The 12,761-nt window shown below is 41.1% G+C and overlaps 1 protein-coding gene across 1 annotated transcript; it reads left to right on the top strand.

The window, feature by feature from the left end:
- Window positions 1–639: 639 nt before the first annotated feature.
- On the top strand, window positions 640–11,081 carry TAT (tyrosine aminotransferase). The gene is made up of 12 exons (XM_057713598.1): window positions 640–722; window positions 1,314–1,559; window positions 1,710–1,814; window positions 4,183–4,250; window positions 5,117–5,275; window positions 5,481–5,619; window positions 6,019–6,071; window positions 6,834–6,986; window positions 7,957–8,085; window positions 8,407–8,490; window positions 9,220–9,318; window positions 10,024–11,081. Exons 2-12 carry the CDS (start codon window positions 1,325–1,327, stop codon window positions 10,162–10,164), a joined length of 1,365 nt encoding a protein of 454 aa, XP_057569581.1. The 5' UTR covers window positions 640–722; window positions 1,314–1,324; the 3' UTR covers window positions 10,165–11,081.
- The last annotated feature ends 1,680 nt before the right edge of the window (window positions 11,082–12,761 follow it).

Below are 12,761 nucleotides of genomic sequence, written 5' to 3'. Positions count from 1 at the left end.
AGAAGTTGTAGAGCATCATCTCAGCTGTGTTTTGAAAATATATAAAATTCTATATCTATATATCTATCATCTAATCTATCTACTATCTGTCTCCTATCTATCTATCTATCTATCTATCTATCTATCTATCTATCTATCTATCATCTATAGATCAAATGATCTACTATCATCTACCTATCTTGGTGAATGGATAGAAATGACCAAATCATTACCACTGCCTGGCCCTGGGAGTGAGAATGGAATATACATATAGCAAGACTCTCACTTTTTACTCTATACATTTCTGTACTATTGAAATTTTAATAGGTTGTTTTGTAACAAAAAAAGATTTAATAAAAAATACCACTGTAATCCTAACTACCTCTCTGACAATCCTCTCAAACGTCTTACAAAATACCCAGAAAGAGTTAACATAGAAAGTTCCAGAAGTCTGAGGCAAGTTCAATTCCTGATTTGGTTGTGGAAGTGGAGGCAGGGTTAGAGGTAAAAAGAAGCAAAAATTGGGGAGGAGAGGGAAGAGGAGGGCTGGCTGCTCAGTTCTCACATGAACCAATAGCATGAAAGTTTCAGGCCCAACGCCCATTTATGGGACTATTTCAGGAGTCCAAGTTTTCACCTGAATTCACTGTCACTGTCACTGAATTCATCTGAATAACTTGTCAAAGAACTAAGACGACTTCCTGGTTTGATTGCTTGGAGGCTGCTTCTCCTTCACTTGGAAGGTAAAATCTCAAGCCTCAGCTAATCTAGTGTGGTGGTGATTTGGGGTGCATGCTTTTTTCTTTGTGGTGTATTGACTTCTTTTTTCCACAGGGCATTAAGATGCTTATGGAATAGGGCTTTATTTTTTGCCAACGATAATATTAACACAATTTCTAACACTGTGGAATGGTTCTTCCTGGTTCTTCTTTGCACAGGACAGGACACAGTCTGTTGAAGTGTTAGGGAGACTCTTCCTTGCCTGGGAAGGAGGGAACACATATGCTTTCATTGTTTAACAAGTTTCATGTCATTTTCCCTCGATGTCACTGAGAGAATGGTTAAATTTTCACGGAGATTACAGTTGCACATAGCAAATCTCACAGTAGACAAGTATTCAATGGAATGCTCTCTGCTTATATTGTAGAATGGGTTCTTGCTTATTTTTTATCTCAGTGAAAAGTCTTAAAACTCCCCTCATTCATAACAAAGCTACTTTACATGAGAAAGGAGTTGGGAAAGAGATGTCTGGCAAAATCACCCCCATGTTTAGGTCCAACTGTAGCCCCCCCAGGATGATGTCTGTTCTTAGCGACCCCTTCTTTTCCCCATAGTCTTTACTGTGATGGACCCATACATGATTCAGATGCATGACAATGGCAACCTCCCCTCAGTTCTGGATGTACATGTCAACATCACTGGGAGAAGCTCTGTCCCGGGAAAAATGAAAGGCAGGAAGGCCAGATGGTCCGTGAGGCCCTCGGATATGTCCAACAAAACTTTCAATCCCATCCGGGCCATTGTGGACAGCATGAAGGTGAAGCCAAATCCAAACAAGACCATGATTGCTCTGTCACTTGGTGAGTTGGAGATGCTTGACTGAGAGGCAGGCATTGTTCCTCTCATTGTTCCTTATGGGTTGGAAAGGATGGAAGTGGAGGGTGGGTCTGAGCACTGGGTGTGGAAGAATAACCTCTTGGTGGTTCTTTTTTTTACCCCACCATGAAAAGGGGACCCGACTGTGTTTGGAAACCTGCTGACAGATCCTGAAGTTATCCAAGCAATGAAAGATGCTCTGGACTCGGGGAAGTATAACGGCTATGCCCCCTCCACTGGTAAGTTCTTCCTGAGACTGTAATCTGGTGGCTTCCAAATCTCTAGTGCTCTTCTAATAGGGATCAATTTCTAGCAATTCTCATTGCTTTCCTGATGCATAATTCCTAAGGAGAGGCTAAGATAAAATAACTGTTGGATTTGGGGAAAGGAGTCTCAGACTGCTTAACCTCAAGCCATCAAGGTCCAGCTTCATTCCTGGCTTCCTCTGGCATTATGGCACCTCCCTGCTCTCGGCTCCCATTACATACTTATTTCTCAAATAATGCTTCTATCCTATCATCGCTACTTCTAAACGGAGGCATTGAGTTTGGCTGCAGCAGCTTCTTTACAGAGCCCACTAGCTCCTAAATTAATTTACTTACTGTCCTGTAAGTAAATTAAAGTAAGTAAAACTTCTTGGCTTTATTTCTCCTTCTCTGCACATTCAAGATTTATTTTAATTATGGTCCTAATCACACTCTTGGTGTAATTGTGCTTGTTTCAAGGCAAAACCAAAAACCAAAACCAAAAACCAAGAACAGCAAAGAATGAGCTGACCTGTTGGAGGATAGAAGGTTGTTTAGGACAGAAAGAAATTATTCTTATTTAGGTTTAACTCCATCTATTAAACATTTCTACCCTAAACATTTTGGTAAAATAAGTGATCCCTTGACTTTGTTTCAGTATCGCACATTTTGCCCCTCTGTACATGTGCACATAGAAACATATTCTTGAGACTTCCTAGGTGGTGCAGTGGTTAAGAATCTGCCTGCCAACGCAGGGGACTCAGGTTCGAGCCCTGCTCTGGGAAGATTCCATATGCCACAGAGCAACTAAGCCCATGCGCCACAACTATTGAGCCCATGCGCCACAACTATTGAGCCCATGTGCCGCAACTATTGAAGCCCACGTGCCTAGGGCCCGTGCTCCACAACAAGAGAAGCCACTACAATGAGGAGCCTGCGCACCACAATGAAGAGTAGCCCCCGCTCACAGCAACTAGAGAAAGCCCGTGTGCAGCAACAAAGACCCAATGCAGCCAATAAATAAATAAATAAATTTATATTAAAAAAAAGAAACATATTCTAATGCAGAATAAATCCATTTTCATGCTAAAATAGAATTTTTAAAACACTTTAAAGAGCTATCAGGGACATGATTTTTAGGTTGATTACTTACATTTTATAAAGTTTCATAAATAAAAATCAAAACAAAATAAGACCAAAAGTTAGGTTATTAAAAGAGTTTATACATAATGGAAAAGAATATGAAAAAGAATGTATATATGTATAACTGAATCACTTTGCTGTACAGCAGAAATTAACACAACATTGTAAATCAACTATACTTCAATAAAATTTTTAAAAGTTTAGAATGACTTTTATATCCAAACTATTAGGAAACTGACTTAACCTGAAAACCCAAAACCAAGTCTCCATTTGACAAATATTCAAAGGATGTGAACACTTCATGCCAAAAGAAACACAGATAATAATATATATCTAGAAAATACTCTTCTTTGTTAGTAATTGAGGAAGTGCTAATTTGTATAACTTCAAGAGACCTATCTCTACCTATTAATTTAGCAAATATTAGGAAATGTTGCCTCTAGCCTTGGTAACTGAAGACAATCTTTTTGGAGAGCAATTTTGTAAAACAATAATTTGTATGAAACTGTCTATACTTCAAGTTTATAAGCCAACATTTGGAAATATTGTTTGCAAATATAATTTAAAAGGAAAAATGCTAATAGGTATACAATACAATGTGAAAAAGTTAAAAGGGACCCAATATAATGAACTCATTAACTGCAAGTTTTCAAACAATATAATCCCTGGAAGGGATTTAGGAATAATCTAAATCCTACATTTTAGATTAAATAATCTAAAATAAAATAAAACATAATTACAGTAACCAAGATGGTGCAGAGTATTTTATTTTATTTTTTAAAATATTTTATTTTATTTTGTTTTATTTTATTTTATTTTGTTGTGCCGGGTCTTAGTTGCAGTAGGCGGGCTGTTTAGTTGAGGCAGGCAGGCTCCTTAGTTGCGGCATGCATGTGCAATCTAGTTCCCTTACCAGGGATTGAACCTGGGCCCATGCATTGGGAGCGCGGAGTCTTAACCACTGCGTAGTAGGGAAGTCCCTGCATATATTTTAGAGTTTGGGGAACTCTTTTTGTTATTATTTATACATTTGTGGTCATTACAAAATTGTAAGATATAAAGTTAATCTCCTTTATCTCTAGTGACTGAGAGCTAAACTGAGTTGTATGTGCTCTGAGCTGGGGCAGAAGGTAGCCTTCAAGCCTTGTTGACTTAAGGGCAAAGCTGTCAGCTGTGGGATGAAAACTTCCAGCTTCCTCCTTCTGCTCTTTTCTCTTAGGCTACTTATCCAGTCAGGAGGAAGTTGCTTCTTATTACCGCTGTCCCGAGGCACCCCTGGAAGCTAAGGTGAGCCTTAGACGAGGTACCAGCCCGGAAGCAGTGTTGGCCAAACTCTACCCTTGTCCTTGTTTCTGTTCCATGAGGAATAAGGGTTTCAAGCAGAACAAAAACTAAGGATAATTTCCCTCTGGCAATGCAAGGACTTTTCATATGGGGAGGCCATTAATCAGTGATTATATATAACGTCATTGTAGTATGATAACATTGCATGCAACTCATATGGTGTCTGTCTCAAGGAAGCTTAAAGGACCCAGAGGTCACCCTATATTTGATTCTCTGCAAAAGGTCATTGAAAAACAATAATTCATAAACACCAAATAATTGAAAGTTTTAATTTTACCAATAGGATCTTTTATTAATCTGTAGCTTCCTTCATTGACCTTAAGGTCACTTAGATGGGAGGACTGAGGTTTCAGGGCATATTGGATTGATGGCAGGGCCAAGTTTAAATGCTACCCTCTGCTCTGTTGTCTACTGGGTGGGGGGGTCAACATTTCTTAACATTAAGAGGTGCCCTACGTATGTCTTTCAGAAGAGAGTCAGGCTTCAGCTCTCCGCCCAAAAGTAAATAAATAACCAGGTGAAAAACTCCAAGGTCACAATGATCTCTCATGGAGGTCTGCTGAGTCACAGCAAAATTGTCCTTTTTTGAGGGATTTATTTCTTTTAAGTGACCAACATTTTCAACAACCTTTAGATATGCATATATATAAACATATTCATTTCTTTCAATTTTGGCTTTGTACTGTCCCCACTACTTTACATAGAATTTGTAAAAGTAAGTTTATTTTTGCTTCCCACTCATTCATCTGATAATCTCTTTTCTCCTGCTGCTGTTGGTACTCCTAACAAAATGAAACTTTTCTTCACAGGATGTCATTCTGACAAGTGGCTGCAGTCAGGCCATTGAACTGTGTTTAGCTGTGTTGGCCAACCCAGGGCAAAACGTCCTAGTTCCCAGACCCGGCTTCTCTCTCTACAGGACTCTGGCTGAATCTATGGGAATCGAGGTCAAACTCTACAATTTATTGGTAAATTACTTTTAAATTTTAGACACGAAAGCTCAATTACTACTTCATAAAAATGTATGACCGTTATCTTAGCAGAGAAAGAGCTGGACGTGAGTGGTCGAGGCCACAGACACATTTTGTTATTTACATTACACCTTTGAGTGAAGTGAGAAGTCCTGCTAAATTTTTCAGAATCATCTTAGTCTCACCCTTTTTTCCTCCCTAGCCAGAGAAGTCTTGGGAAATTGACCTGAAACAACTGGAATCTCTGATTGATGAAAAGACAGCTTGTCTTGTTGTCAATAACCCATCAAACCCTTGCGGGTCAGTGTTCACTAGAAGTCATCTCCAGAAAATTTTGGCAGGTAAGTCCAGCAGACTTCACTTGACAGGGAAGAAGATGGTGATGGAATCCTTTAGCTGTTTCCTGGAATGAGAAAGGAGTTCTTCACCAAGGCTCCACTGGGGTCCTTGAGTGGTGTGCCACTGGAAAGGTAGGAATTTCCTGAAAGAGGGAGAAAAAAGAGGCAATACTTGCCTCTTCACCACTCCCATCATGTAGAAGAGAAGGTTTGAAATATCTAGTAATTAAACAGCAAATTTAGGCTCTGGACCCTGGAAGGGTATAAGAAGAGTTTATAGTTCTTAAAGAGGAAGACGAAACACACAAACATGAAGTGCAAAGTATAATAAGCTCAGGTACATGTTAACTGCTGAGGCAATTCACATTAAAAGTGATTTTAACATGTTTCTCTTATTTTCAGTGGCTGCAAGGCAGTGTGTCCCCGTTTTAGCTGATGAGATCTATGGAGACATGGTGAGTCTTGAGCAGGGTGCATCACTTCCATACTCTCAATTCCAAATTATCTCATAGGGCCTTTAGAGGTGGTACCTAGAATGATCAGAAGCAACTCATAATCATTTCAGTACAGCACTAATCAGTATCCCTGCACTCTAAACAAATATACAGATAACCACCCCTTAGCCAGTTTTCCAAAATTCAAAAAACTATAAAAATCTGAAGATTTTTGGAATTCCTTTGGTGGCAAAACCTGACTTGTCCTGCTATAAGGATATTTATAAATCTTTGTATAGGAGTGTAGGGAAAGGGGCAGAACAGTTACTCTGCTTGATTAGGAGTGCTGTCCCAGATTGCCCTGGGGCTATTACATTATATATGTTCCATGTGTCACATAACCTTTCTTAAATCCAAACAATTCTACATTTTGTAACATACTTGAGCCCAGGAATTTCACATAAGGGATTATGGACCCATACATTATTGGGAAATCTGTAACTCCAACAGTCATTCATTCCGTAGAGCCAAGGGTTGTACATTTTACTGGGCTGGGGTCAGTTTCCTCATTTTAGGCTTCCTTTAATCCAGACTAGACACCAGGTTACATATTTTTGGATAGTCCCCTTTGAAGCCTCTTGGGATCCCAATCATTCTTCAGGGTAGGAATGAGCCTGTAAATGTGAGAGCCTGTCCCTAGGGATATAAGGAAAATTTGGGAAGGCATGGGATTTGGAGGAAAATAAGCCAGAAGACAGCTATAACAATACCTCTTCTCCTCAGGTGTTTTCAGATTCCAAATTTGAACCTCTTGCCACCCTCAGCAGCAACGTCCCCATCCTGTCCTGTGGAGGGCTGGCCAAGCGCTGGCTCGTTCCTGGCTGGAGGATGGGCTGGATCCTCATCCATGACCGAAGAGATATTTTTGGCAATGAGGTGGGAGCAATGTGGTGAAATGGTGTGTCTAATTTAGGGGAGATAAATATTTACTTATTTATTCATTCATTCATTTATTACGCATACTTTGCATGCACAATGGTAAGGAGGTGAGGAGTTTTTTCTTTCTTCTTGGTCCTGTAGTTTTTTTTTTTTTATAAATTTATTTATTTATTTATTGGCTGCATTGGGTCTTCGTTGCTACGCATGGGCTTTCTCTAGTTGCAGTGAGTGGGGAGCTACTCTTCATTGCAGTGCCTTCTCTTGTTGCAGAGCACAAGCTCTAGGTGCGCAGGCTTCAGCAGTTGTGGCATGCAGGCTCAATAGTTGAGGTTTGCAGGCTCTAGAGCGCAGACTCAGTAGTTGTGGCACATAGGCTTAGTTGCTCCACAACATTTGGGATCTTCCCGGCCCAGGAATCAAACCCATGTCCCCTGAATTGGCAGGCAGATTCTTAACCACTGCACCACGAGGGAAGTCCCAGCCCAGTAGTTCTGTGTGCCTGGAGAGACACTGGATAAAGAGAGTACTAGTTACTTCTCTCCAAAACTCAGTTTTTCTGTCTTAGTGAGGAAGTTTCATCTACCTCCAATCTTAGTACCACAAAAGAGGAAACAATAGCAGTAATGATATCTAATACTGTTTGTGGGCCTACAACGTGCCAGTGCTTTATGTACTTTATTTCAATTTAATTCTCTCAACAACCCTGTGAGGCCAGTATTAGTATTATCTCCATTTTCCAGTTGAGAAAAATGAGACACAGAGAGGTTGTATAATTTGCCCAGAGTCACAAAGCCAGTGTGTAGCAGAGCTGGGCTACAAATCCAGGTGGTCTGATCTAAGAATGACACTAGGCACCATCCCTTCTCCAGAGGTTAAAAACGCGATAGAAAGAATGATCAAAACAAGAATCTCCACAGCAGGGATGCTTAAGAAAGGCTAAATAATGTGTTTGCTGGGGGGCTTTTAGATCCGAGATGGCCTGGTAAAGCTGAGTCAGCGGATCTTGGGACCCTGCACCCTTGTCCAGGGAGCTCTGAAAAGCATCCTGCGTCGCACCCCTCAAGAGTTCTACCACAACACTCTAAGCTTCCTCAAGGTAAGGGCAGCCCATGACTTTCCACTTTGGGAGTAAGGGCATGGCATCAGTGGAATCTGGAATAATGGGTCCTCATTTCTGGAGCAATGCTCCATTACGGGGCTTCCAAACCAGGAAATGGCATCAGCGCAAATATCCATCCATCCATTTTTCTAACTTCTGGTAATCCACTCTGCTCCTGGCCAAAAGCTGCAAGTGGCAGAGATTTTTTTCTTGTTACCCTTATGCCAGGTTCCCACCTTTGAGGTGGGCTCTCCTTTTAATGACTTGGTTTTCCTGTGCTTTACTTTTCATCCTTACCGTCTCTGCTTCCTCTCGTAGTCCAATGCGGATCTCTGCTACGGGGCGTTGGCTGCCATCCCTGGACTCCGGCCCATCCGCCCTTCTGGGGCCATGTACCTCATGGTGAGTATATGGGTGGCAGGCAGTTGGTGGCAGGCGAGGGAAGCCAGTCTGCAAGGGCTCACGAAGACAACCACATGGGCTCCTGAGCCAGTCAGTTTAGGAACTGCCTTGTTCTGAATTGTCCCACTAACGTGGTTTAACCTCAGTGCTAAAACAAAACAAAACAAAACAAAAACAACTCTTGAAATGACTTAATTCTTCAATACGGAGAATCATTTTATATGTAGATACAGGGACGATATGACACAAATAAGAGGCTTTCCACACTACTGCAATTCTCACCTGGGAGAGATCTGGTTTCCTAGGAGTGTTTGGGGATATATAGGAATTTTGTTTGTTTTCAGAAAGACTGAAGGGTGGTGCTATTGGCATTTTGTGGGCCATGGATGCTAAATATTTCTCAATGGGCAGCATAGTTCCATGCAGTCAAGAATAGCCTGGCCCATAATGGTAATAGTGCCTTTTTTGAGAAACACTGGCATCCTATTTCCAGCTTTCATTTATCAGCATCTAAGAAGAAACCCTTCAGTAAACTAAAATATTAATATAAATATATCCTCTCTTCCCTATAAAAAATTCCGTAAGCTCCTAAGAGCAAGAACTCTTAATTATCAGTAGTGGAGTTCCAAGATATTTTTTTAGAACAGTCCCTACCTTAATTTCTGGCATACGGAGTTGGCCTGTTTTCCCTGCTTCTGATAAATTTGTGTCTCCCTGTTATTGGTATAGGTTGGAATTGAGATGGAACATTTCCCAGAATTTAAGAATGAGGTGGAGTTCACGGAGCAGTTAGTTGCTGAGCAATCCGTCCACTGCCTCCCAGGAACAGTGAGTGCTTATGTCTCTCTCAGGACACTCTCAACGGTTTCTAGAGCCTCAGGAGCTCTGAGCTGGTCTTTAGCCTGACTTTTTCTCCCCCAACAAAGTTTTCTGTCGGCTTTCATATAGGATTCAACCAACTGTGGATGGAAAAATATTAGGGGAAAAAAATCCCAGAAATTTCCAAAAAGCAAAACTTAAATTTGCTGCAGACTGGCAACTATTTACATAGTATCTACATTGTATTAGGTATTATAAGTAACCTAGAGATGATTTAGAGTACATAGGAGGATGTATGTAGGTTATGCAAATACTACACCATTTTATACATGGGACTTAAGCATCCTCAGATTTTGGTACACTCGAAGGTTCTGGAACCAACCCCCCATGGATACCTAGGGACCACTGTATATTCTTTTGAAAAGATTCAAACTGATGGGTCTCATGACCTCTATTTAAAATTTGTTTCTCCCCCATCATTATCCCATCCAATCCAGGAAGAAAAGTTGTAGTTGAACATTCTAGGTGATCAAACTTGTCCTACAAATTCCTTGTAAGATAAATTAACTCAGTTACTGGCTTAGCATCCCAGTGGTGGGAATTGAGTGAATTGATAGCCCTGAGTAAATGGCGTCACTGCTTCTTGCTGGCCATATTAGGGTGGTCCAGTCCCCGATTCAATGCTCTGAGAATAACAGGCTTTTATTTTTGCAGTGCTTCGAGTACCCAAATTTCTTCCGAGTGGTAATCACAGTCCCTGAAGTGATGATGCTGGAGGCCTGTAGCCGGATCCAGGAGTTCTGTGAGCAGCACTACCATTGTGCTGAAGGGAGCCAGGAGGAATGTGATAAATAGGATGGAATCCATTCTCCTGAGTATGTGTCCCCTCTGGCTGGGGAGAGCTGGACTGAGCCCTGCTGCTCCTCAGGGAGTCAGGTACCTCTGCTGGGAGAGGGGGCCTTGCAAACACCATGTCAAGGGCTCAGAATTGCTCCAGCTTTCCCCCAGCTATATCCACACACACACTCTAAACCCCAGATTTCATCTCACTCTGCTCTTTTGGAATGACTACTTCATTAACCACCCCCCCCCCCCCATATGACTTTCTCCTTTTATCTTGAGAGTACCAGGTGAACAAAGTTACCCTGGAAATAGAAGAGACAAGAAAATTAACAGCTCAGGATTAGAGAAACAAAAGATTGAGAGAACTCCTGCCCACCATTTCCCCTTACTCTAGGTAAGAACACACTCTCCAGTCAGATCTGAAGCCCAACTCTGCTTCTGGCTCACTTCAGGTATACCTCACTGTATGCAATACTATAGTGAAAGAAGTTGGGGACACATGTATTTGGTTAATTCTAAACACATTAGGAAAATTTGCCCATTTGAAGGATCACTTACAGAACCTTTTCATTGATTTTTTTTTGTGGAGAATTATTTTGTGATATAAAGAAATTTAATTGATGAGTTTCTAAATATAGATATATGTGTATCAAGCTTTCTTAAAATGAAGGCACATCTGTACTAAGAAAAGGAGGAATCAGAGGACCTTCCAGAAATGCTGCTGTGTAAGGGCCAGAATTATCTTCACTCGTTACTGTTATAGAATCATTATTACTTTTGCTATAACATTGATATTGATTTATTGATATATATATTATCTATTCATATGTTTTCTAAGAAACATTTATATTGACAAGATCTTTTATTTTGCCAAGGGCATAAATTATTGTTTTTCTTTTTTATTTTAATAAATTTTACTAAGTATTCTCTTCTGTGATGTCATTTTTCTCCTCTGTGGAGAATTTCTATCCCCAGGTGCTGCTTATTGCTCAGTCTGATTGATGTATTACCTACTAGGTTTCATTTATTTCTTTGTAGATATATGGACATTTGGAGTCAATTAAGAAAGACTACTCCTAAAATATTTTATTTGGGAGCTCAACTTCTGGTTTGTGCTTACAAACAAGACAAACTAAAAAGCAACATTATAAACCCCTGGCCTCTGACTTCACACTTTCAACTTTCGGGATCCCCATTCTCCAAATTCCTACTCTTGTCTAGATCCTCTAACCACTCACTGGGTAACAAGTTGAATTGGTTCAGCTGACCAAGAAAGTGAGGTGTGTCCAGTGTGCTCATCTTTCATTATGAGCTTTTTGTCTGCAAATCCTCTTAAGCACAGTCGCTTAATTTTTTTCCTATTTTCCTTGGAGGAGGGAGACTGAAGCTATCTTGCAAGGTTAGGGGCAGGAATATACCATAATCAACCTGGAGATTCCTCACTAAGGGATGTTTTCCTTATCTAGAATAGGAACTTCGAGTCTCAACCCTGCCAACCACACCCAATTAATTTCCTTTACAAAAATAAACATCAAACGTTCCCTTCCAATCTACGGCCGACTTCAGTAAATTGAATTTACCCTTCAATTTTCTTGAGCAAAACCAAGAGGAAAAGACGATGATTGAAACGAAAAAAAAAATTGTTTCCTGTATGGCACCCCTGCCAACTTTTTGAAAACTCCTGGCTCCTCTTTTCCTGTATCTCTGGCCCCAACTCCCAAGGATGTCTGTCCAGAAATAAACAGGAAGACTTAGTTGTTTATACAAAACGTTTTATCTTCACACGAATGTATAATTATATAAAGCAGTACGGCATCTAGACAGACTTCTTAAATTTCCAAGTTTCCTTGATATCTACATTTTGGTAAGGGAGTCAAATGAACAGTCAAAGATTAAGACACACACACATACACACACTGCACAAATTTCAAACGATGCAAAAAAATAAAAACACTCATGCCCATCCTTCAGCACTGTTTCTTCTCCCCTGAGGTAATTACAGTAGCAGTTGCTGACCCATTCTCCGAGATCATTCTGTGTGCACCTAAATGTTTTAGTGTGTGAATTTTTCCTTTTTTTCCTTTCCTTTCTTCAAAATAACTATTACTCAACTTTATAATTCAGCTTCTTATGGAATTCAAAGCAGGAATGACACTTCTGAGGTGTCCGTCATGTTCTGGGTGATTCTAGATTTGGGCTGCTTCCAAAAAAAAAAAAAAAAAGATTAAAATTCCCTAGAGACAATTTCCAGCTGCTTCGCGAATGGCGGCAGCAGGATGGTGGCGTCGGAGCGTCCCAGGATAAAACAAAGGATGCATTAAAAAGTCGGAGACAAGGGCTCCCGGCTGCGAATTCACCTTTCTGTCTAACCGGAGCATCGCCTACGGGATAACTGGCGTGTTATCACGGACCCGAGACTAGTCCCTAGCAGCCAGCCACCAAGGCCCCCACCCTGGGCTGGGTGGCGGTGTTGCAAGACCGGGGTTGAGGGGCTGGAGAAGCTGGAGGGCGCATTGGGAGGGAATGGGGGGGGGAACGACGAACCCACCACTGCGCAAGCGCGGATGCGAGTGCGGGCGCCGCGCTGCTCAGGGCGCATGCGCGGTCGT

Source organism: Hippopotamus amphibius, chromosome 16 (assembly GCF_030028045.1).
Source record: "Hippopotamus amphibius kiboko isolate mHipAmp2 chromosome 16, mHipAmp2.hap2, whole genome shotgun sequence".
In the NCBI taxonomy this organism is placed as follows: Eukaryota; Metazoa; Chordata; class Mammalia; order Artiodactyla; family Hippopotamidae; genus Hippopotamus; species Hippopotamus amphibius.
Note: the sequence above shows the minus strand (reverse complement) of the source record. Positions and strands in the feature narration are given on the sequence as shown.